At 42.1% G+C, this 24,570-nt stretch overlaps 3 protein-coding genes across 3 annotated transcripts; all 3 read left to right on the forward strand.

The window, feature by feature from the left end:
* The first annotated feature begins 1,748 nt into the window (after positions 1-1,748).
* Positions 1,749-2,475, forward strand: LOC147324296 (putative polypeptide N-acetylgalactosaminyltransferase 8). The gene is made up of 3 exons (XM_086302712.1): positions 1,749-1,879; positions 2,007-2,121; positions 2,245-2,475. The coding sequence occupies exons 1-3, from the start codon at positions 1,821-1,823 to the stop codon at positions 2,473-2,475; spliced, it is 405 nt and encodes a 134-aa protein (XP_086158838.1). The 5' UTR covers positions 1,749-1,820.
* A 2,065-nt stretch (positions 2,476-4,540) lies between these two features.
* Positions 4,541-12,094, forward strand: LOC147324297 (putative polypeptide N-acetylgalactosaminyltransferase 8). Its single transcript, XM_086302326.1, has 11 exons — positions 4,541-5,513; positions 5,961-6,294; positions 6,459-6,625; positions 7,079-7,265; positions 9,181-9,378; positions 9,491-9,605; positions 9,729-9,914; positions 10,109-10,246; positions 10,356-10,448; positions 11,007-11,177; positions 11,957-12,094. The coding sequence occupies exons 1-11, from the start codon at positions 5,336-5,338 to the stop codon at positions 12,074-12,076; spliced, it is 1,887 nt and encodes a 628-aa protein (XP_086158452.1). The 5' UTR covers positions 4,541-5,335; the 3' UTR covers positions 12,077-12,094.
* Positions 12,095-22,676: 10,582 nt separating this feature from the next.
* LOC147324298 (uncharacterized) lies at positions 22,677-24,136 on the forward strand. The gene is made up of 8 exons (XM_086302327.1): positions 22,677-22,755; positions 22,828-22,863; positions 22,941-23,120; positions 23,251-23,364; positions 23,525-23,587; positions 23,671-23,730; positions 23,817-23,930; positions 24,033-24,136. Exons 1-8 carry the CDS (start codon positions 22,677-22,679, stop codon positions 24,134-24,136), a joined length of 750 nt encoding a protein of 249 aa, XP_086158453.1.
* Positions 24,137-24,570: the final 434 nt, after the last annotated feature.

Genomic DNA, 24,570 nt, shown 5'->3' on the forward strand with positions numbered 1-24,570 from the left:
ACCTGACATATAGACACAGACATACAGGCACACACAGACACAAACATCCATTCCCACCCTCATGTTCTCATATGCACTTACTCCACACTCAACCAACGTGGAGACAGACATAAAGAGACGCTGTACACACGATCACACTCCCCAAGCGTACTCTACAAACCGGGTCTAGGTGCCCCCGCCCCTGGAGGGGGGAACTGCACCCAGACCCAGGTGGTGTTACCCTTTTCCCTGCGGTGGGGGGAGGCAGACCGCCCCGACTCCGCAGCAGCAGGGAGGCCCCACACTCCAGACCGCAGTCGGACGGCCAACTCCTCCTCCTAGCCCCCCCGCTCCAGCAGGCCTCAGAGAATGGGGGTGGGAGAAGACTCCAAACCTCCCTCCACCCGCTCATTGTAGTGTAGATGCATGTGTGTTCTAAGGTGCAATTAAAACCCAGGAGGGCATGGAGCTACCTGCCAAGGAGCAGCAGGTAAGCGCATAGTCCCTCCTGATAGCTCTCAATGTCTAAGTGTGTTTAAAATTGAGAGGTGGGCAACGACGCCAGGGGTGAGGTGTACACCCTGATGGTAATTTGGACTCCGTGATTGTGCCCACCCCCAAGATCCTATATGTATGTGTAATGAGAGTGTGAATAATGTGAATGTCTAAGTTGTGGGATAAAATTGAGGCAGAGGCAGCCAGAAGGGGACAGGGGGGGGGGGGGGGGTAGCCTCCTCTGCACCCTGGTGGTGTTAAACACACACGAACCGGCACAGCTTTCCTGCTGCCAGCCGCACACATCACCAACACAACAACTCAAACTGAGCAAAGACTTCTAAGTTGGCGAGGCATGATAGTAGATGCCATGCAGGTGCGTCCATCTCACCTGCAGCAGCATCGCAGACCACGCCCCGCCACAGTCGCCTGTCTGTTGCAGTGCCAAAGTATGACTCACTGACTGTAGTGTCAATGACCCACCCAAAAACCCTGGGAAAACAAAAAAACAAACAAAAAGTTCTACGAAGGATCTTTTTCTTTATACAATTCAGAAAATCTGAAGGGTGACCTTGATAGGTACATGAAGTCGCTTGAGCAGGAGAACCCCAGAGCATCCGGGTGCAGGGCTGCTACTGCTGACGTGGCGGCCATCCTGGACGCACACATTGAAGTCCATGAGATGTGGTAGGAACATGGCAAAAGTGCATGTTTTCATTCACTTGTTCATTCCACTGATTTGAGGCCATAGCTGGCTGGTGTCACGGTTTCAGAATAAACTTGCTGAGATTAACATGTTTACCTTCTTAAACACACACAAGCGTTACACACAGTTGCAACTTCCCAGTAACCCACTGAGCAGTGATCTCTGTACAACCACACTATGGTCTTCAAACCATTGAGCAGATTTACTGAGACAGTAATTAACTTGTGTTATGGTGCTGGTGGTGATGACGCAGATGCTGCTTAGACAATCTTTTTGTTAAAGAATTATTTTTAAAAGAACAAACTGTCACAGCATCCCAACCCTGTGCATCAGTTAAAAGTTGACAGGTGGGTGTATCTTTTGAAAAATAAAAGAGATCACGTGAAGTGACCATTAAATGCGACAGCTGGGTGTGTGCTTCCACTGAAGTCTTTAAGGGTGTGACTTCCACTTATTATGTAACATTTTTTGAACCATCATTTTTTCCCCTCCTTCATACAGGGCTGAACCTCTGCTGACACAGATTAAAGCTGACCGAACTGTGGTGGTTTCCCCGGTGTTTGATAAAGTCAGCTTTGATGATCTCAAGGTTACTACATATCATCCCAGTGCACACGCCTTCGACTGGGCTCTGTGGTGCATGTATGAGAGTTTTACACCCGAGTATTACAAACTTAATGACGGTTCACTGCCTGGCAAGTAAGTTCAAGTGAAATCAGTGTAACCAACATAACAGCCTTATTATCTCTCATTATATTTCAATTTATTTTTTATTATAACAGCAATATACAGTAGTTGTAAAATAATTTCTCTTCTTTGACTTTAGGAGTCCATCTGTCATGGGGATCCTGGTTGCTGATAGAAAGTTTCTGGGGGAAATTGGAGTCCTTGATGAAGGAATGAAGGTGTATGGTGGAGAAAATGTTGAGCTGGGAATTCGTGTGAGTAAAGATCACAGAGTCATAAAATTCTCTTTCATAATAATGATTTTAAAGAGGAGTTGTGGAGCAGTCATGAGTGATGAAATATGTATTTGTTTTAAGGTGCACTTTTTTTTCATGTAGGTATGGACATGTGGAGGCAGTGTTGAAGTTGTTCCATGTTCCAAGATCGCCCACATCGAGAGGGCCCACAAGCCCTACATGCCTGACCTGGGTCCTGCCATGAAGAGAAATGCCCTCAGAGTTGCAGAGATCTGGATGGATGAATACAAGCACAACGTTAACTTGGCTTGGAACATCCCATTTGAGGTGTTTTGTGGCACTGACACAAACAGCAAATTATGTTTTCTCTAAAGGATATTTCATTCTCCTGTTCATAGAGTCATGAGGCCTTTGAGAGCTCTTTGTGTTTTCAGCATCGACATTTAACGAAAATCTTTCTTCAAATTCTTCCTCAGTCACAATCTATGAATCGATTCACATCTTTTTCTTTGTTCCTGCAGAATCATGGAATTGACATAGGCGACATTTCAGAGAGGAAGAAACTCAGAGAAAGGCTGAACTGTAAACCTTTCAAATGGTACCTGGATAATGTGTATCCTAAGCTGGATCCCTGGGACGACCTCCTCGCATACGGAGGAGTAAGTTGACTCTTCTCTGTTGCTTAGTAAGTTTGTTACAGTCGAGTCCTGCGGGATTTGTGGGAATCTGTGTTTTTCCATGATTTGCTTTTATCCATCATATTGACAGATGAAGAACCTTGATGCTGACATGTGCCTAGACCAAGGTCCAGTACCAGGTCACACACCTATTGCCTACAACTGCCACTATTATGTTTCTCAAGTAAGTGAAGTAGTGACATGTTTGTCCAGAATCATGAGTAACAGAGGTGCATTCATAAAGTTAAGATAAAAACAAACAAACAAAAAACACCAACAAAAGTCAACCATTTTAAACCTTTGTTCAACCTGAGACTGCTTCCAGTGCGGCTGGTATTTTTAAATCACACACAGGATGTCCCACTCCAAGCACATGCATTTGTGTATGTGCAGTGGCATTAAGATAATTTCTTGTCCACAGAAACACAAAGTTGCTTAAACTGAAGTTCCTTCTTTGCTACACACTGGTTGAGCTCAAGAACCATCGCAAAGGCACAAATGTAAAACAAATGAATGGGACTTCCAGAGAGTGATGTTTAATTTTGCAGTCCTGCTGGAAGCAAGGAGGGCGGAGCCAAATTCAGATTAGGTGTATTTATTATGTATATTAAAACACATACATACATAAGTTACACATGCTTATGATCATCCCTTGTGGTCTGAAACCCTGTTGTCTGTGTCATTTGTTTAACTTTTTTACATCTTGATATCATTTTGACCTTTGTCTCTTTTATCTTTTAAGTTGGCATATTATCGTGGAACGGGTGAGCTCTACATTGGTGGCAGCAAGGCACATAAGTACAATGACAACCGCTGTTTAGCTGACATAGGCACAGAAGGAACTGAGCCTGGCCTGTACAACTGTAAGGAGGCTGTGCAGAAAGGAATGGGGATATACTGGGACTTCACTCAGGTACCACATAATGAAGTTTTGTTTTTTTAAGTGAGGTTTTTTTAAAGTCATGATATGTGGACCACAGTTATGGTTTACTGCTTCTCAGAAGAGGTTGAATGACCTGAGTGTGGCTACATGGCTACAGACAGACAGACAAATAGATACCTGGAAATTATAAACCAGAAACTTCTATTACAGGAATGTACATGTCAAAGATGGCAAAATCAAAACACAATCAAACCCTTTGAAAGTGTGGTTGAGCTCTGCTCATAGAGCAGTGGAAAGATTAAACCAGGATGCCCTCATGTGGACATTATTTCATTTTCCCTAAAATATTTTCAATGTCAGAGTTCTCATAAAAAAATCTAAAAATGAAATGTGAAAAATTGAAAATAGTTTATACAAAATGAATTAATGTCAAATTTGTTATTTTAAAGAAATATCCTAAAAATTTAATTATTTTGTGCCAAAGATTTTTCGTCCATGATAGAGCAGCAAACTTTGAGACTTTTTCAAAATTAGAAACAAAGTGACGCATTTGAAATCCTAGCAGGATGTTTCCAATTACCTATGCCCTTACTAGTAGTGGCATGAATTACATTGCCTTTCAATACAACAGCATATCTCATGCAGCCACACACTGTACAGCAAATCTGTTTTCCACAAATACACCTTCACATATTCTGTCCCAGTACACACATAATAGTAAAATCATGCTTGAATATCGCAGTTTTAAAATGTTGTTCTTTTCTTACTCAGTTTCAGTTCCAACACAGATCATACAACTTTTTTTTTTTTTTGGGGGGGGGGGGGGGGGGGGGGGGGTATTTTAATTAGACATTTGTTCTGTCTGGTACAAGTTTGAGGGACGTGCGTTTCCAGTATTTTAATAGGTATTACCGATGCAGTCTTAAATAGCTCCCCCGACGATCAGCTGCAGGTGCGTGGCATGATCTTCAGGTGTGGCCAGCCATCTGGTAGGGCCAGAGACAACAGACGTTGCATGTTACCCAAGCAATCAACAGCCAGTAAAATGAAAATTACAATATATTCAAAGTGTATGTTCACAACAGTTGTCTATTCAGGGCGACCGTGGCTCAGGGGGTTGGGAAGTGCATCTGTAACCGGAAGATCGCCGGTTCGATCCCTGGGCTCTCTGTCCTGGTCGTTGTGTCGTTGGGCAAGACACTTCACCTACTGCCTACTGGTGTTGGCGCGATATGGCAGCCTCGCTTCGGTCAGTCTGCCCCAGGGCAGCTGTGGCTACAACTGTAGCTGCCTCCACCGGTGTGTGAACGTGAGAGTGAATGAATAGTGGCATTGTAAAGCGCTTTGGGTGCCTTGAAAAGCGCTATATAAATCTAATCCATTATTATTATTATTATTACTCATTGAGCAGTATGTTAAAAATGAGGGTGTGACATGGAACTTCAGGTGTTTTATTAAAGGAGCAGTGACATCAGCGCACACAAGGATCACCTGTGTCTTGAATGGGTGGGCAGGGATGCCAAAGAGTCTGCCCATGTAGAGTTAACCCAACCGTTTTATACAATGCAAAGTAGGTACAAGCTAGTCGATCCCGTCAGGTCAGTAGCTGAGCTTTGCTGTACGTGTTCTCTGAGGTGTTATTTCCTTGTTAGGCATTCTATGTATTATCACTATGAGGGGAGCGTGGACAAAGCGGCCATTCTTTTTACTGGGGACCATAGTGGGCCTCTTGTTTTTAGGCATGTTTCTGAAGAACAGATGCCAACCTGGTGTGGATACCCATAAAGATTTGGACACACTGCATATGATCAAAAGTTTATCCAACCTGGAGGCAAGCATCAGCAATCTAAGTGAGTTCTGTCACATATTAATATTAATTATGATTTCATGGTACCTATATTACTTGCACCACAAATAAAAAAGAGATCCAGTAGTAAAAGGAGTTGAAATCTTAAAAATAAGTTGAGAGGCAGTAAAGGGTATTGGCTACACATGTACTGAAGATGTGACAAGTTTTTAGAATATTTATTAATAAAAAGAAAGAAAAAATACAAAAGGCAGTCATGGAACAAGAGTATGTACAGTTATTAAAATAAATAAATAAATGGCTTTTAGCTGAACTTTTGTTATTAACGACAGATGAGGTCAAATTATAACAGGTGTTTGTACCTTTACTATAAATGTGTTTTATGTTGTAATTTTCACATTATTTTGTGCAGTGTTTGTTTTGTTTAGTAGGAATATTAACTGTTCCATTTCCTTGATCATGTTTTTGCTGATGTTGTTTTCTACCGAAGACGATGCACTCAGACGTTTTGAGAAAAAGCAGGATGTCATGCAGAAGATGCTAGAAGAAGACAGCCACAGACACAGAAAATCAGCAGAGGTCCAACAGCAAGCAGAGAAGCAAAAGGAATGTGATCCAAATATCCAAGCCCAAACCAAGGCAGCCCAAATGAAAAAGCCTAAGAAACTGTTCCCTAAGTCATACTTGTTCAAGACATGGGGGGAAGATCTCTCTGAGGATGACCAAAGAAAGGCTCAGAGCCTGTATGAGAAGTATGGGTACAATGTTTTTCTGAGCGATCGCCTCCCTCTGGATCGACCTCTTCCAGATACCAGAGATCCTCGGTACAACTTTCATTTTTCATGATTTTAATCTTTCATTCTCTCTCGTGTACGTGCAAAGAAAAGAAAATCCAAATAACTAAGTCCACCCAGATTATCGCTTGCTAAATATTTCATATTTCTGAACAAATACAGTGGCATTTCATATAATCCTTTTTAATAAATAGGTGTCTGAAAAAGAGTTACCCCAAGGACCTGCCGAGTCTCAGTGTGGTGCTCATCTACCTGGATGAAGCCCTGTCTGTTCTCCAAAGAGCCCTGTGCAGCATCATCGACCGCACCCCTGAAAACCTGCTGAAGGAGATAATAATGGTGGATGACCATAGTTCTAATGGTAAATTGGTTATTTTAAAAAACAACTCTAATTATTGGCCATGCAAATTACTGCCAATGAGTGCAGACTGACAATGTAGCTGTTGTCTTATGTACACGCCTCTCACATTCCTTTCCTGTATATGTCTACCAGTTCAAATTAATCATTGGAAGCTAAATAAAGATTATTTGTTAGATGTACAAAACACTTGTAATCATTCACAAGCATGTCATGCATGTTTGTAGTCAAACCAGTTTTCGTGCTTGGTTGAAGCTTCCGAAGCCTCTCCCAACTTTCATACAGCTAAAGACAGTTTACACCCTGAACATGTCGCCTGTCTGTTGCAGGGCAGAGATAGAAATCACTGACTATAGTATGACTGACCCAGCCGAAAATTCAGGGAAAAGCAAAACAAAAAACAAACTAAAAACAAAAAACAAAAAAACAACGAATAATTTTCTCTTTTCCATTCAGACAATCTGAAGGGTGACCTTGACGTTTATGTGAAGTCGCTTGAGCAGGAGAACCCTAATCTCCGTATTGTGAGAGTGAGGCACAGTGAGCAGAGAGGTCTCGCTCATGCCAGAGTATCCGGGTGGAGGGCTGCTACTGCTGACGTGGTGGCCATCCTGGACGCACACATTGAAGTCCATGAGATGTGGTAGGAACATGGCAGAAATATATGCTTTCATTCACTTGTTTAGGTGTTTTATTTTCTGTTATTAGGATATTTCTAATAGTTTCTTTAATTATATTACAACATTGCAGTATAGAACACATTTATATATGATATTTATGACATAAATATCTTTACCAATCACAAACTTCTACCACTGACTTGAGGCCATCCCATACGGAAAAGAAATAGAAAAAAACTTATAAAAGACTTGCATCAGATTTGGCCTACTTCATATAGTGAATAAGGCTCATATGATTTGCTAATGAAAGTGGCTACTTTCATATATTGTTTTAGTAACTATCCAAAACATACAAGTTTCATTTATATAATTTTTCATGGGATCTTATATCTGTTTTCACTAGGGATGGGTATCGTTTAGGTTTTATCCGATACCGGTGCCAAATCGGTACTTTTGAAACTGTGCCGGTGCTTAAACGGTGCTCAAACCGGTGCTTAAAGAATGGAAAACACAAACTTTGTCCAAAAACCTCTCATATTCAGCTGTTTTTTTGTAAAAAGATAACAATGTTAGCCTTTTCTGCAGCTATGGGGCATATATGGTATCACTCTTGGCTGGAAGCAGTGCTTAAACAATGGAAAAAACACAAACTTTGTCCAAAAACCTCTCATGTTCAGCTGTTTCCCACTTTTTCTTTGGTCATTTTAGCCTTTTTGGCCAGGGTGAAGGGAGTATCTGCCATCAAACAAGAAGACAGCCGCATGTAGCTATGATGATGTTTGCTAGTTCACCTTACATGCATTAATGTAATAACGTGGTTAGCCTACTCAACGTAAATTACACACGAACAACATTAAGCTACTCACGCAGAGAAGAACGGCTGCTGCTGCATCATCATCATCATCATTTCTGCTACACTGGCAGGGCTAGGGGCCAGGACTCTCCTCTTCGTGTTTTTGGGGGATGTTGCTAACTCCGGGTCTGATAACAGGCACCACACCCGCAGTAGATGTGCTCGGTGTGAGGTCTCGCAGCAAGCTATCAAATACGGCGCATTTCTCAGCTTTTAGAAAAAACGCTATGCGTCGCCAGGTGTTTCACCAGATTCGAGGTGTTACCTCCTTTGACAGTATCACAGTATCAGCTTAAAGCACTTGTTGCTGCTGAGTTTGCATATTTTGCTGTGAAGTACAGCCAGACTTTGACCACTTTGCCTTGGGCATTTTTAATCTGTAGCTCTGCTCTAAAAGAACGTACGTACCTGGGCCCGCCTACTATCCTCGGAAACGTAAAATGATTGGCTAGAATCTAAAGTGTATCACAGCTCAGGAAATAAAGCACCGAAATGTGCGCTGCTTTTCGGTCTGGTTACTACCGTTTATGTCCATCCCTAGTTTTCACTCTTGTATGCTTTTCATACAAGTTTCACACAAGACAGATACAAACTTTATAAGATTTATATATATCTTTTCCACATGGGATAGCTGGCTGGTGCCATAGTTTCAGAATAAACTTGCTGAGATTAACATGTTTACCTTCTTAAACACACAAGCGTTACACACAGTTGCAACTTCCCAGTAACCCACTGAGCAGTGATCTCTGTACAACTACACTATGGTCTTCAAACCATTGAGCAGATTTACTGAGACAGTAATTAACTTGTGTTATGGTGCTGGTGGTGATGACGCAGATGCTGCTTAGACAATCTTTTTGTTAAAGAATTATTTTTAAAAGAACAAACTGTCACAGCATCCCAACCCTGTGCATCAGTTAAAAGTTGACAGGTGGGTGTATCTTTTGAAAAATAAAAGAGATCAAGTGAAGTGACCATTAAATGCGACAGCTGGGTGTGTGCTTCCACTGAAGTCTTTAAGGGTGTGACTTCCACTTATTATGTAACATTTTTTGAACCATCATTTTTTCCCCTCCTTCATACAGGGCTGAACCTCTGCTGACACAGATTAAAGCTGACCGAACTGTGGTGGTTTCCCCGGTGTTTGATAAAGTCAGCTTTGATGATCTCAAGGTTACTACATATCATCCCAGTGCACACGCCTTCGACTGGGCTCTGTGGTGCATGTATGAGAGTTTTACACCCGAGTATTACAAACTTAATGACGGTTCACTGCCTGGCAAGTAAGTTCAAGTGAAATCAATGTTTAACAATATAACAGCCATATTAACTCTATCATTATGATCTAATATCAATGTACAATAGTTAAAATGGAGTTCTCTTCTTTGACTTTAGGAGTCCATCTGTCATGGGGATCCTGGTTGCTGATAGAAAGTTTCTGGGGGAAATTGGAGTCCTTGATGAAGGAATGAAAGTGTATGGTGGAGAAAATGTTGAGCTGGGAATTCGTGTGAGTAAAGACCACATGGTTATAAATTTTCTTTCATAATAATGATTTTAAAGAAGAGTTGTGGAGCAGTCATGAGTGATGAAATATGTATTTGTTTTTAAGGTGCACTTTTTTTTCATGTAGGTATGGACATGTGGAGGCAGTGTTGAAGTTGTTCCATGTTCCAAGATCGCCCACATCGAGAGGGCCCACAAGCCCTACATGCCTGACCTGGGTCCTGCCATGAAGAGAAATGCCCTCAGAGTTGCAGAGATCTGGATGGATGAATACAAGCACAACGTTAACTTGGCTTGGAACATCCCATTTGAGGTGTTTTGTGGCACTGACACAAACAGCAAATTATGTTTTCTCTAAAGGATATTTCATTCTCCTGTTCATAGAGTCATGAGGCCTTTGAGAGCTCTTTGTGTTTTCAGCATCGACATTTAACGAAAATCTTTCTTCAAATTCTTCCTCAGTCACAATCTATGAATCGATTCACATCTTTTTCTTTGTTCCTGCAGAATCATGGAATTGACATAGGCGACATTTCAGAGAGGAAGAAACTCAGAGAAAGGCTGAACTGTAAACCTTTCAAATGGTACCTGGATAATGTGTATCCTAAGCTGGATCCCTGGGACGACCTCCTCGCATACGGAGGAGTAAGTTGACTCTTCTCTGTTGCTTAGTAAGTTTGTTACAGTCGAGTCCTGCGGGATTTGTGGGAATCTGTGTTTTTCCATGATTTGCTTTTATCCATCATATTGACAGATGAAGAACCTTGATGCTGACATGTGCCTAGACCAAGGTCCAGTACCAGGTCACACACCTATTGCCTACAACTGCCACTATTATGTTTCTCAAGTAAGTGAAGTAGTGACATGTTTGTCCAGAATCATGAGTAACAGAGGTGCATTCGTAAAGTTAAGATAAAAACAAACAAACTAACAAAAAACACCAACAAAAGTCAACCATTTTAAACCTTTGTTCAACCTGAGACTGCTTCCAGTGCGGCTGGTATTTTTAAATCACGCACAGGATGTCCCACTCCAAGCACATGCATTTGTGTATGTGCAGTGGCATTAAGATAATTTCTTGTCCACAGAAACACAAAGTTGCTTAAACTGAAGTTCCTTCTTTGCTACACACTGGTTGAGCTCAAGAACCATCACAAAGGCACAAATGTAAAACAAATGAATGGGACTTCCAGAGAGTGATGTTTAATTTTGCAGTCCTGCTGGAAGCAAGGAGGGCGGAGCCAAATTCAGATTAGGTGTATTTATTATGTATATTAAAAGACATACATAAGTTACACATGCTTATGATCATCCCTTGTGGTCTGAAACCCTGTTGTCTGTGTCATTTGTTTAACTTTTTTACATCTTGATATCATTTTGACCTTTGTCTCTTTTATCTTTTAAGTTGGCATATTATCGTGGAACGGGTGAGCTCTACATTGGTGGCATCAAGGCACATAAGTACAATGACAACCGCTGTTTAGCTGACATAGGCACAGAAGAAACTGAGCCTGGCCTGTACAACTGTAAGGAGGCTGTGCAGAAAGGAATGGGGATATACTGGGACTTCACTCAGGTACCACATAATGAAGTTTTTTTAACCCATGTTTTTTTAAAGTCGGGATATGTGGAGCACAGTTATGGTTTACTATTTCTCAGAAGAGGTTGAATGAACACTGTTTGTCTCCTAACTAAACAAACTGTAAGTTACATTGAGAACCATGGAATAGGAATACAAGCGGGCTTACAAACACAGGTGCTCACACCTGAGTACCTGCCTGTGTACAAACAGGTACTCACAGACACATACTATCTTGGTTGGCTGCTGCCCCTAAACATATCATGCATTATCAGTCTTGTATGCTGCTCGGTAACATTCAGTACTTATTATTTACTGTTACTCATGCTTATGTTGGTTGTTGCCGTGATTTCCCTACTGTGCTGTTTTGTTTTTTCTTATTCTTACTAGGTTATCTAACTAGTTTTTAGTGTCTTTTTCCTCTCTCTCTCTTCTCCTCTATTTGTCTTTCTCTCTCCTTTTGTTAATTGTCTTCCCGACTTTTCTTCTTCTTTCTCTTTTCCATCCCCCGGTCCTATCCGCTCTGATTGTAATGAGTTAAAAGTAAAAAAAATAAATGAATAATAAAGATTGAATAAACTATGACAATCAAGTGGTACAGTAGAGCAAAAGTCATAATGATCCACTTGGGAAAATAAATCTGTTGGGCATTTTTCTTGTCCTTCAGACAATAATTCTGATTGTTACAGATCTTGACAGGGCAGGCAAAAAAAATAAATGAATAAAAAATTAAATAAAATGGCTGAATTTATAACTCTTTGTGTTTTCTTTCCAAGGGCAAAGAACTGAAGAACAGAAAGACAAAGAGATGCCTGGAAGTTACAAACCAGAAACTTCTAATGCGGGAATGTACAGGTCAAAGATGGCAAAGTCAACACATAGCCAAGCCGTTTTAAAGTGTGTTTGAACTCCGCTCATAGAGCAGTGGATAAATTACTCCAGGATGCTCTCTTGTGGACATTATTTCATTTTCTTTAAAATATTTTCAATGTCAAAGTTCTTATAAAAAAAAAAAACTAAAAAGGAAATGTGATTTTTTTTTACCAAAGATTTTCATTTTATAATACAACATCAAACTTTGAGACTTTTTCAAAATTCGAAACAAAGGGACACAGTCGTAAAATCCTAGGAGGATGTTTCCAGTTATATATGCCCTTACTAGAAGTGCCATGAATTGCACCTCACTTGTCTGCAACACACTGTACAACAAATCCATCTTTACGTATTCTGTCACAGTACATGTAAAAGTAAAACTCATGCTTGGAAATTGGGGTTTCAAAATGTTGCTTTACTTATTAAATGTTTAGCTACAATGGAGACCACTGTGGAGACCAGTGTTGGGTAAGTTACTTTAAATTAGTAACTTAGTTACATTACTGGTTACTTCTATCAAAAGTAACTCAGTTACTTCAAGTTACTCGTTACTTTCAGAGTAACTAGTTACTAGGGAAAGTAACTTTGGTTTTACTCAGAATTCTCTTGTTAATGTGTTGCTTCCATAACTGGATACCCAGCAAGATTGCCAGTCTTCTAGCTTGCTTACTTGCCACAAGTGCACTGTGCCACCTACCAATAGAAAGGAAAAAATAATGTGCACATTTCCACGAGAGAAATCCCACGCCTGATTCTATCCTAGCCTGCTTTTTACATCCAACACAAAAACTGCAGTCGTGGTGCTTTCGATTGTACTCAGAACTCTGAAATTCTGCCTTCTGAATAGGAAGATGTAGGTAACACCAGACTGCAGATGAGCTGCATACAGGGCTGGACTGGGACAAAAAAAATCGTCCCGGGGAATTTGACTAGAGACCGGCCGCCATTATAGGAAAAATCATAAAGCCTTTGAATGAAAATAAACGCCGTTGTGACAGTGATGTACACTGTTCTGATGGTATATATGCATCAATCTATCAATCGTTTGTTGTAAGATTCAGATAATTATTTTTTTAAAAGTGAGACATTTTAAATGAGAATAAGAAAGTATTTCTTTGTGCCCCCCTCTTCCTTTTAATGCCCTGCATGGACCCCTGGCAACACTTTGCTAGATCCGCACCTGCACAGTTACCAGCTGTCAGCTACTTAAAAAAGGATCCTGGTGTTATGTCTCTCAGAAACAGTTCATAACTTCCCTTCAACTCATTCATGTCACCTAAAAGGTAAACCTGTTTCTCCATCACCTGTTCAGCTCTGATGATTCAGTAAGGACATCTCCTGGTTTCATCTTCATGTTTCCCTCTCACCACATAACCAAACCGACATCATGACCAGCAGCTTTACAGCTGTGGCTCCAGCAAACATCAGCTGATACTAGAAAGTAATATTAAATAAATTCTAACAACAGCTGATCAAGCTTAAACGTGCTGCTGTTGTTTAGCGCGACATCCGCTGGTTTCCTCTTTCTGGCGCAAAGTGAGCAATAAACAAACAAGAGAGCCGATCAGCTGATCATTGATCAGATTCATGATTGAAGTAGAAACAGGAGAGGGAGGGGGAGAGGATGAGAGGAGAAGAGGCAGCTGTGCAGCAAAGACACAGAATAAATCCAGCTTTGTGTCTTTTTCATTGTAGCTGAAGTCCGGGACAAACTGTCACGGCTGGGGTGGCAGTCGTGTGGAGGGTGAGAAAGGAGGATCCAATAGCAGACAATGGCGGAGGTGCAAGTGGGTTTTATTTACAGTGCACAAAACCAAGGTGTGGGCAGAACCGAACATAAACCTAAACTGGGAAAACTAATACAAAATGGAGGACATGGAGCGAGGAGCAGAGAGACACGAAGAAACATGGAATAATGCAGACTACACGGGAGATTCACAGAGAAACACAGACGACGCGACGAGAAGCACAGGCAGACACCAACTATAAATACACTTGATCGACCTTTGTTTTTATTATTTATTTTATTTTATTTTCAGTTGTTACACACGGGACAGACATGAGTGAGGGATAGGAAAGGGAGAAAGAAAGAGGAAGGAAAAGAAAAACAGAAGGGGAGAGGGACAGTGAGAGAGGGGGGGAGAAAAAAAAATCTCCTGGATCACCTGTTGAGAGAAGAAGAATAGAAAACAAGCAAAAAAAACCCAAAGCAACATACTAAACACAACACCATCACATTAATCTAGCTAAGTGTAAACAGCAGTAAATACTAAATATTGAATGTTGTTGTGCAGCACGCAGGACAGACAGCGCACAATGTGCTTTGAAGTAGCAGCCAAGAAAGGTGTAATTTAAGTCTACAAACAGTGAACACCCGTGTGCACACCTGTGTGGATCAGCGCGCTTGTATTCAAATGGTTTCCACATGTAATGGTCTGCAAGAGGATGTAGCGAGCCATAGCCCCATCCCCCAGGGCATGAAGCAGGCATGGAGGAGATCCAGGCCCCAGACATCCAGAGGCCCCAGAGTGCAAGAGCCCAAGGAGGACCACCGGAGGGGCATCCGTGCCACCCTCATGGGAAGGGCTGAGGATCCCCAGACAAGGCGTCACCCAGGAGTCACCGAGCAGAAGCTAGAGGGGGCTGCACCGGCGTGCCCGCCGGCTCTGCCAGCAGCCAGCTGTGCCAGAGTGAACCGAGCCGCAGGCCCGGAGGCCCGAGGGCCCCCCGCACCCCGGAGGAGGCCTGACCGAGCAACAGGTGCCAGGCCCCGCCAGGTAGCCACCGGGAGTGAGCTGGTACATACCTCGTGTGTTGTTTGTGAAGGAAGGACCCAAAATGCAGGCAAATGCTGTAATGCGAGTGAGCATTTATTTACAGGGGTGGCAAAGCGGCAAAAACAGCAAATGAGGAATGGGGAGCTACCAAAACTTAGACTGGGGAAAACTAAAGAACAAACCTGAAACGAAAATCAGTGAGACATAGAGAAACAACAGTAAAAGGCAACCAGTAAAGGCAACCCACACTATAAATACACACACAGAGGAGCACAAAATGGCAAACCAGAGGGAGGCACAGCTGATCCTAATTAACAAGACGAGACGCAGACCTTCAAAGTAAAACTGGAACCCACAGATTGAACTACCAACACAGACTCAGGGATGTGAAACAGATATATAAAAAAGAGAGAAAGAAAATGATGAAAACAAAGAAAATAAAAAGTGTGGAAGCGTGAGTGGGAAATTGTCTCCAACTGGGGGAAGCAGTGACGCTACAGGTCATCTTCTTCCCCTGCTGGACACAAAAGAAAACATAATTTGGAGTATTGTGGATGAAAATAATTAACAACAACATCAAGAAGATTTTTGTGTTTGCGGTTAAGACCAAATAGAAATATCATTTTTGGGGTTTAAAGTCAGTAGAGAACAAAACAAAATAAGTAGAGATGTGTTGCTTTAGGAGTGATGAAAACATATGCAGTCACAGTGAATAATGAAAGTCTCTCAGTCTGTCGATTACAGGTGGGGAACGGACCTGGATCAATTCTCCATGGGCAGCAGTCGGGAGAAAATTATAGGTTAAAATCATTAGAAAAAATAGAAACACCCAGCCAGAATTTTTGGCTGAATTGCTTTGCAGCTTCTCGTCCTCGTCCTGAACAAGCAAGCTCCAAGGAAGCTGATCTCTCCCTGAAGACACCGAGTGCAGTTTCAGAAGCACGAGCATGAACATCAACAGTGGACAGGAGTCCAAGAGACAATACCAGAGTTCTGAGCAGAGAGGTCCAGCAGCACTGTGGGCAAACGGCATCAGAAAGAGAAGAACCACCATCTAGATTGGATGGATGGAGATGCGTTTCCAGCAAGCTGCAACCTCACTGTGTGTGAAGGACTTTTGAGAAGACTGTCTGAGCTTGACATTTGCCATGTTTGGAGCGAGATGGCAATGAAAGAGACAGTGGGACAAAGAGATACACGAGACAAAGCTGAAGAAAACTGACTGCCATTGGACTGAAAAGTGGGAGAGAAGAAAAGGAGCAGAAGAGGACTGAGGCTGCTGCTTTAGTGTGGGGAATCAAATTAGGTTAAGGAATCTGGGGAGACAAACGACTGCCTGGAAGTGGAGGATTGACACAGTGTCCAGACCACCACAAAAGGGGGAGGAAGACAAGCTCTGAGGTATGCAAGTGTACTGTTAGAAAAATGGAAAGGTGACACGTTAGAAAAATGGAAAGGTGACACCACACATGCAGATAATATGCACCAGAGATAACAAAAAATCATACACAAAGTGTTACACATTAAAAGAGGGCATTTGTAGAAGGGGTTGACAACACACAGCGTGGTTGCCTATGGTAACCTGCAAGCATTTGGGGTTTAGCTGTGCCTGACTATGACAGAGTTTTTCATTTAGATGTTTCTGAAACAAAATTTGGAGTGAACGGAGTTTTGTTTCAGAAAAAAGGGGGGAAGGTACATAAAAGGATACATAAAAACAGAAAATGTATTAACCCGACTAACACACACACACACACACGTAATGAAGATCAAACACAATTTTAAGTAGGTAATGCTGTTACCATCATCCTGTCTGGTTTATTGAGTGGGTTGAGAACTGATACATAGACGACTGAATTAGTATTATTTTGGGGAACATGATAGCAGGGGTGAACAGAATCCTGCAGCCAGAGTTTGAATGAGTGAAACTAGCAGATTTTTTGTTTTTGTTTTGTTTTTTGTTTTGTTTTTGTTTCTGAAGTATGGGGGAGGTTTTACCATGGCACCAAGTTTTAGATTTGGTGTTTTCTCACCTATGAGAGAAAGAATATTCTGTGACAAGTCCTAAGACCGGGCTTCTGTATTTTTTATTTTCTTTTGTTTTTCAGTTTTATTTGTCATTTGTCATTTTATTTTTATTTTTGAACAGTGCACTGATTTCTGTTTGGGAATTTCTTTTCTTTAAGCAGATCTGCACGTCGGGAATTAAAAGTGCTACACGTCGTCAAGAAAATTGTTGCAAGTGAGTTTCTCCACATTAAAATGGGCTCAGGAGAAAGCCACTTATCTGGGACAATTAGAAAATGAGAGTCCCTGCCTAAAAAGGATTCAGCGATGTAATCCGATCTAAAGTTCTTCTTTTTCTTTTTGAAATGACGTCATTTTGCTGAGAGTGGAAACTAAATGCGACGATGAGTTCCACTATCAGCAAAGAAAGAAAGAATGGATGAATGAATGAAATGGAAATAAAAACAAACTGACTGACTGGTAAAAGCTGACAAGACTTGACCACAACTCAAGGTTAACCTCCACCTAGACAGGACAAAAGGGTGGATGAATTTATGTGTTTCCTTTTACAGGAGCAGAAAGATGACAGCAACATTCGAGGTTGCGTGACGATTTAACCTTTTAAGTGCCACTTTCTGTGTCTGTGCATCTACCAGGGGTGTTATTCACTACCTTGTGTTGCTCACAGAGGAAACTGTGAGAAAGTGTGTACACACCTGCGCAGCGCTAACATTTGCATTCTCTTTTCTACAGCATTACAGTTCTTCATGTGATTTGATGATGTGATTTCTAACAGAACAATCGGTGGATGTTTGTTTCTCTACTACAGGTTATGAGTTGGTGATGCTGTTACACTGTGTTGTTGGGAAAATGTTGAAGGTTACTTTGACGATGTGAATAACGTGAGAAATTTCCTGTGTTGAAACCAGTGTCATTCTTTTTACAGCAGGCTTAATTTTATGGCCTTTTACGGCACCTCTGGAATGTGGATGGCCGACGCCTGCCCACCACACGATCCATGTGTTGCTAATGTTTGTTTTCTTTAAGAGTGCATTGTGGAGGATTCAGCAGAAGCAGACAAGTGACATGAGAAAAACAAATAAGGGATGCAGTGTTTATGGAATAGTTGAAGATGGGCTCATTAGCTGGCCACTATTGAACTCATAGTGATAAAACGGGTGGAGTGACATTGCTTAAGGGAAGTCACAGATTAAATTGTGGAATAAATTGGGATGATTCATGATTTGGGACAAATTATGGTAATAATAGTGATTTAATGATTGGAGAAAACCTGCACATGATACTTGTCTGTTATGCTGAGTACTTTATCACTCTCATGATCTATAGTTGGTTGCAAATGTGAAGTTTGATTTAACAGATTTGTCTTCCAGGTTACAGGCTCCAGGTGGAGCTGGGAGTTAAACAAGCTTAACATGTGACTGCTGGTTAATGTTTTTACACAGGGTTACAGGTTGGAGTATGGCTGCTCCAAGTGGGAAACCCTGGAGATTGTTTTAGAGAGAATGTGCAACATTCTTGTACATGTCTCATTGGGGAGTTGACACATGGTGAAAGCCGTGTGGCGAGAGGAGTGTCATTTTTTAATCTGTAGATGTCATGAGGTGCCATGACGAGAAGGAGTGGCTGAGAGGATCGTCCACAAGATGGGAGCTGAGGCCAGGAGAGAGGCTTCAGGAGGATCAGAGATCATCTTCAGCACAGCAGACATCACACAGAGAGCTGTGCTACTGAGCTTCCAGGAGATCAAGAGGAGACTTCAAACAGCAAGATTTTAAATAAAATGAAAGATTCAATGTTGACGCTGAGGAAGACAACTAAGGTGTACGACGTGCTCTGCCTTAAATCTTCAGCAGCGTTGGAACATGAGAACCTGAGGGATGGAGAGAGCGTGCCAAGCTCCAAAAGTGACAGCGCAGAGGAAGTCCAGCGATGGAATTGTGATTCTGTGTAAGGCACAAATACTAGGAGACTGGGAAATAGTTGACACCACTTTTCCCAAGGATGAAGATCACCTAAAGTGTGTCACTTTGCCATGCAGATTTGATGCTCTGCAGAGAAGCCTTCTGCGAGGGAGAGATGTAAACAGACGAGCCTTTTTATCTACATTTAATTTATGTTAACTTCTCTAGGCTGGTTGAGGGGGAATTGGAGAGAAACGGTAGTGTTAGGTGTGACTGTTGTTATTGTAACTGTGATTTTTCTTATAAGTGAATTGCCCAGAGACAGACCTGAATCCATTCCAGCGACTCCACCATCACAGGCCACGGTGAAGCGAACCAAACGTAGTGAAACAGGTAAATCAGATGAGTGTTTTGATTATTATGGCGGTATAGAGTTGGACTACGTTAAAGGGTCCACAATCTGGTATACATTTGATCTTTGTGCTGTCATTAAATTCAAGGGCTTGCTGAACAGTTGAGTCCAACATTTTTAATGGCAGTACAAAATCGGATGGCGTTAGATATGTTGTTGGGAGAAAAAGGGGGCGTTTGCGCGATGTTTGGGGATATGTATTGTACTTTCATTCCAAATAACAGTTCCTGACGGCTCTGTGACCCGAGTTCTGGAAGGCCTGAAGACGTTGTCCACCGCAATGTAGGAGCATTCGGGATTAGATGACCCGCTGGAAGCGTGGATGACCTCTGTCTTTGGGCAATGGAAATGTTTCATTATGTCAATTATGGTTTCTTTGTTTGTTTTTATTGCAGTATTAGTGACATGTGGGTGTTGTTGTGTGCCTTGTATCAGAGCCTTGTTCGTAAGACTCATCAATCGTGCTGTGGGAGAATCTGATACAAAGGCCGACACCATGATGCCACTTTTGGGAAATGGGGAGTCACAGTATGAAAACATTATGGTGAGAGATTTAGTTTAGTTTTATCTGCCATAGGGCAGATAAAAAGGGGGATTTGTAGGAGTTTTTAGCTTATTTTAGAGTTTAGAAATGTGTTAATGTAACAGAGTCATAAATCACATTGTTATAATTACACAAAATGTGTTCTAAACCCCCAAACTGCTCCTTTTATACCGGACTTTTAGGACCTCCAAGCCTGTAGTTGTGTTCATTATCAGTTAGAGCCCCTCCTCATTCTTTTCTTCTTCTTCTTTGGTGCAATACTATAAATACAGTGTACCCCTTTTGCCTCTCCCCTTTTCCTACAATTCCCCTGTGGGAGAGGTGGGTGTCATTTCTTTCCAACACCTTGAAACACACATAATTCATATTTAGCCACCCTGATGTTTATGATTGCGATGTTAGTTCAGTTATTGTCATTATTAAGCCTGTTTTTGTAAGATGTTATAAGTGTGTAGTATGTGTGTATCATAAATGTGTTTTAGGCGCCATAAATGCTAGCATGAATATATACTCCTTGCTAGCTTGGGAGCTGTGGTGGGTTGAGCTAACCCTCTTCCCCACTGTTTGTATTTGGTCTAGGAGCTGGAGTGGGCAAATTATTTACTTGGAGGTCTTTCTTTCTTTTACCTTTTTTATCAGGTATGTCGGATTTCATGTTGTTGTTTTTGTTTTATCTTATGTCAAATATGTTACGTGTAAATGCATATTTTATGTTTAATGTAAAAAATAAATGCCAGCCCTTTTTCTACAATTCCCCTGTGGGAGAGGAGCTGGAGTGGGCAAATTATTTACTTGGAGGTCTTTCTTTCTTTTACCTTTTTTATCAGACACAACGCAGAATCACACCGGTTACACTTGGTGCCGCTGACCCGTCACATCGCCAATCCGCGATCCACCCCTCCTCCTTCTGCTGCCGCTGTTTTCCCGCCTCCTCTCTGCAGCTGTGTCCCAGAATCCTGTGCCCCAGAATCCTGTGCCCTGCGCTTTGACTCACAGGTTTTTATAACGACTGTGTGATCGATGCCCTGCAATTTGGCTTACAGGCATCTCTGTCACGTGTGAGAGAGATAATCCCATACAGCTTATGACAAAATTTGATCCGAAGTGATTGATGGCCCTAATCACGACCTTTTGACCTCCCGCCCCTCCCCCCCGGAAGCGTGTAATGAGCGTGACGAATCGCATCCGGAGAAGGGGGGTGGGAAACCCCCCGCGTGACGAATCGCATCCTGAGAAAGGGGGGTGAACCCCGGAAGCGCGCCATCTGTTGCTAACCGTGTCGAATCGCATCCTGAGAAAGGAGGGGTGAACCTCCGGAAGCGCGCCATCTGTTGGAGGGGAATAAAAAAGCAGAGAGGTGGAGTCCGTCACAATTTCTAAGGCACAGACACAAGATGGATTTCCTTCTGCAGCCCCACAGCGGTCCTGTGTCCGATGAGATCTGCTCTCCCAAAGAAGAAGGCTTTGAATATGACATATTCAAATACAGCATATTTACTATGGAAGGCATCGATCCGGACCTTATGACCCTACCGGAAATACTCCGGAAGTGTCTAGTCATTTTCAGACCTGTTGCGTCATGTTCCCTAAGCACAGCGGTGATGCAGCAGATGATTCTGTGATGTATAGAGAGACAGAGCGGATGTAATTTTACTTTCTTAAGCTGCACCGGCGTTTGTAATGGAAATAAAGAGTGACTTCCTGTAGAGATTTCAATAGTATTTTATTTTCCTATAATACAGACGCTGTAAAAAAAAAAAAAAAAAAAACCTTTAAGATACACCATAGCTTGTGATGAAAAGAAGAACTTTCTATCCGCTTGTAACCTACAGGCTGCCTATGTGTAAAAAATTGAATACTACTTTTCCTTTTGAGAGTCCTTTTTACAAGAGACTGAAAAAACAAACCATAATTGCCGCGACAGGCGATCTTGTTTCACACACACACACACACACACACACACACACACACACACACACACCGCGGGTACTTTTACAATGGGTTTTCTCAATAGATAGAAAATGATGACGTTGAGGAGTCAACAGCCGATATTATCATTGCTTGTAACCCGGTAAATAATTTCGTACATCTCCTCCCCTAAAATAAGCCTTAGCGGAAAAAAAAGCTCATATTCGAATAAGTTTATTAAAGCACCCCCCTCTGTGGGAAAGAGTCAACCATGAGGCGAGTTTTGTCAACAGCAATTGTCCATTTGGTAAAACAAATATCCGTCTCAAAGTCGTATTTTACCGTTGCAGAATGCGGAAAACAGACGGCGTTCGCAAGAAGGCACACACACACACACACACACACACACACACACACACACACACACACACACACACACACCCCGCGGGCCAAGGAGGAGTTTTTTTCTTCAATACTTTAACAATAAGTTTTCTCAATAGATAGAAAATGATGACGCTGAGGAGTCAACATCCGATATTATCATTGCTTGTAACCCGGTAAATAATTTCGTACATCTCCCCATAAAACAAGTCTTAGTGGAAAAAATCTCATATTCGAATAAGTTTATTAAAGCACCCCCCTCTGTGGGAAAGAGTCAACCATGAGGCGAGTTTTGTCAACAGCAAGAACAAGGTCAGACAGCAATTGTCCATTTGGTAAAACAAATACCCGTCTCAAAGTCATATTTTAGAGGGGAAAGAGTCAACCATGAGGCGAGTTTTGTCAACAGCAATTGTCCATTTGGTAAAACAAATACCCGTCTCAAAGCCATATTTTACCGTTGCAGAATGTGGAAAACAGACGGCGTTCGCAAGAAGGCAATCAAAAAAAAACAACCCTCTCTAACTATCGGTATTGTCAAGAGAAAGATGCGAAAAACAGATGCTTCGCTAGACTAGGATAAAATGAGAGAAGAAACGGGAGGGGAGTCGTTATCTGCTCAGCCCCTACTGTGACAGTTCTACCAATCGCGAGGAAGAATCCGTGAATATTATGTCAGCATTCCGTTCAAACAACACCGCCGATCAGAGCGCCAGGGCCATCTCGCCAGAACTGTTCATACCTCACCCCGGTAAGTTTTTTTCTTTACGACTTTAAATTATATATCAACAGAGATGTCAATAATTTGATTACTTTCTTTTAGATTTCTACATCAATGATTTCACGCAAGTGGACTACGGTACGTTTAAATAAGTATATACCATTTTTTAAATAAGTTTAGATAGACTTGATTTAACCATGCTCTGATACTTACAGAAGCAATTGATAGTGCAGTGAGTAACAGCGAAAATCCGGCCGTTTTCCGCGGCGAATTAGAAGCCATATCCCCCGCAGAACCTCCGCTGCCGCCGCGTCGAAGAGAAGAACGAGAAGACGGCGCTATTTTCGTCTCCGCATACCGGGAGAACCGCGGAGAAAAAAGTTTTAAAATCGAAGGTAAACAATATGATGCATTATCCGCCATTTTGTTGAATAACAGGATGTGACGGAGTAATCCGAGTGTGCTATACCGCCCCTCCCGACCCGGAGCAGATTTTTAAAAAAGTTTTGCTTTATTTCTCGACAGAGGTAATCGAGAATATACAGACCCCGCCGCAGCGAAAAGAAGAAGAAGACGACGATGTTATTTTCGTCAACGCATACCGGGAGAACTGCAGGAAAATACCTTTTAAACCAAAAGGTAAACAATATGATGCAATATCCGTCATTTCGATAAATATCAGGATGTGGCGGAGTAATCCGAGTGTGCTATACCGCCCCTCCCGACTTGGAGTGGTATAAAGCGTGCTAGAAAGTTTTTATTTATTAAATCTTTCTCTTTTTGTTTTATTTCTCGGCAGCCGAGATTGCGGATATACCTATACAAACCCCCGCCGCTACAGACAATCGCGCGGAGGAGCGAGGTAAATAAAAAGTTTTTTCATTCTCGAAAAATAGGAAGGAGGAGGTTGTTTTCTTAAATCTCTTCTGTTTTATTTCTCGGCAGCCGAGATTGCGGATATACCTAACCAATCCCCCGCTACAGACAATCGGGCGGAGGAGCGAGGTAAATAAAAAGTTTTTTCATTCTCAAAAAATAGGAAGGAGGAGATTGTTTTCTTAAATCTCTTCTGTTTTATTTCCCACCGACAGAGACCGATACAGAAAATCAGGCGGAAGAAAATCAGGCTGAGGAGGAGGAGGAGGAACCGTCCAGAGCTCCTCCTCCTCTCAGGAGACTGAGAGCTCCTCTCAGGAGACTGAGAGGTAATTGACGGGGGGGATGAATCGATCCTATTAAACTTCTCTGCTCTATAAAAATAAAAAATGTAAGGTTTAAAAATACATTCTGTCCGTCTTTTCTTACAGCTCGACGGATGCTTCATAAGAAGAGAATCCTTGAAAACCTCGCTTTCATGTACGCCATAACAGTTCGCACATATGCATCGATATACAGACACAAGGACCTGTAAAGTAAAAGCATGTAAAAGTCTGTGAATTAAGAAATAAAGAAAATCATGTCGGAAGAACACAGCATTCCTGAGGCTTTGTTGGAAGCCGTGGCAGAATTAAACAGAAACGATGAACATTTAGCCCCACCGATAGAAAACAATATAGCCCCACCACCAAACGATCCACTACAACCTTTAGAAAACGCATTGCAGGTCCTCCTTCAAAACATTGAAAACGAACGGCTTGCCGGTCTACTGAACTTTGACCCTCTGCAGCCGATAGAAAATGCTCTTCAGCTCTACGACCAGCAGCAGGGGGAGGAGCAGGTGCAGCAGGTGCAGGTGGAGCAGCATCATCATCAGCAGCCCAGGGAGGAGGAGGACCGGCCTGCGGAGCATCAACAAGGAGGAGGATCTCGGGTACAGAACGATGCGGTGACTCGCCGCGAACATTT

The sequence above is a fragment of the Aulonocara sp. 'chitande type north' Nkhata Bay genome, linkage group LG7 (genome assembly GCF_057382095.1).
Source record: "Aulonocara sp. 'chitande type north' Nkhata Bay isolate Kocher_YH1m ecotype deep benthic linkage group LG7, A_spYH_male_GT1.1, whole genome shotgun sequence".
NCBI lineage: Eukaryota > Metazoa > Chordata > Actinopteri > Cichliformes > Cichlidae > Aulonocara > Aulonocara sp. 'chitande type north' Nkhata Bay.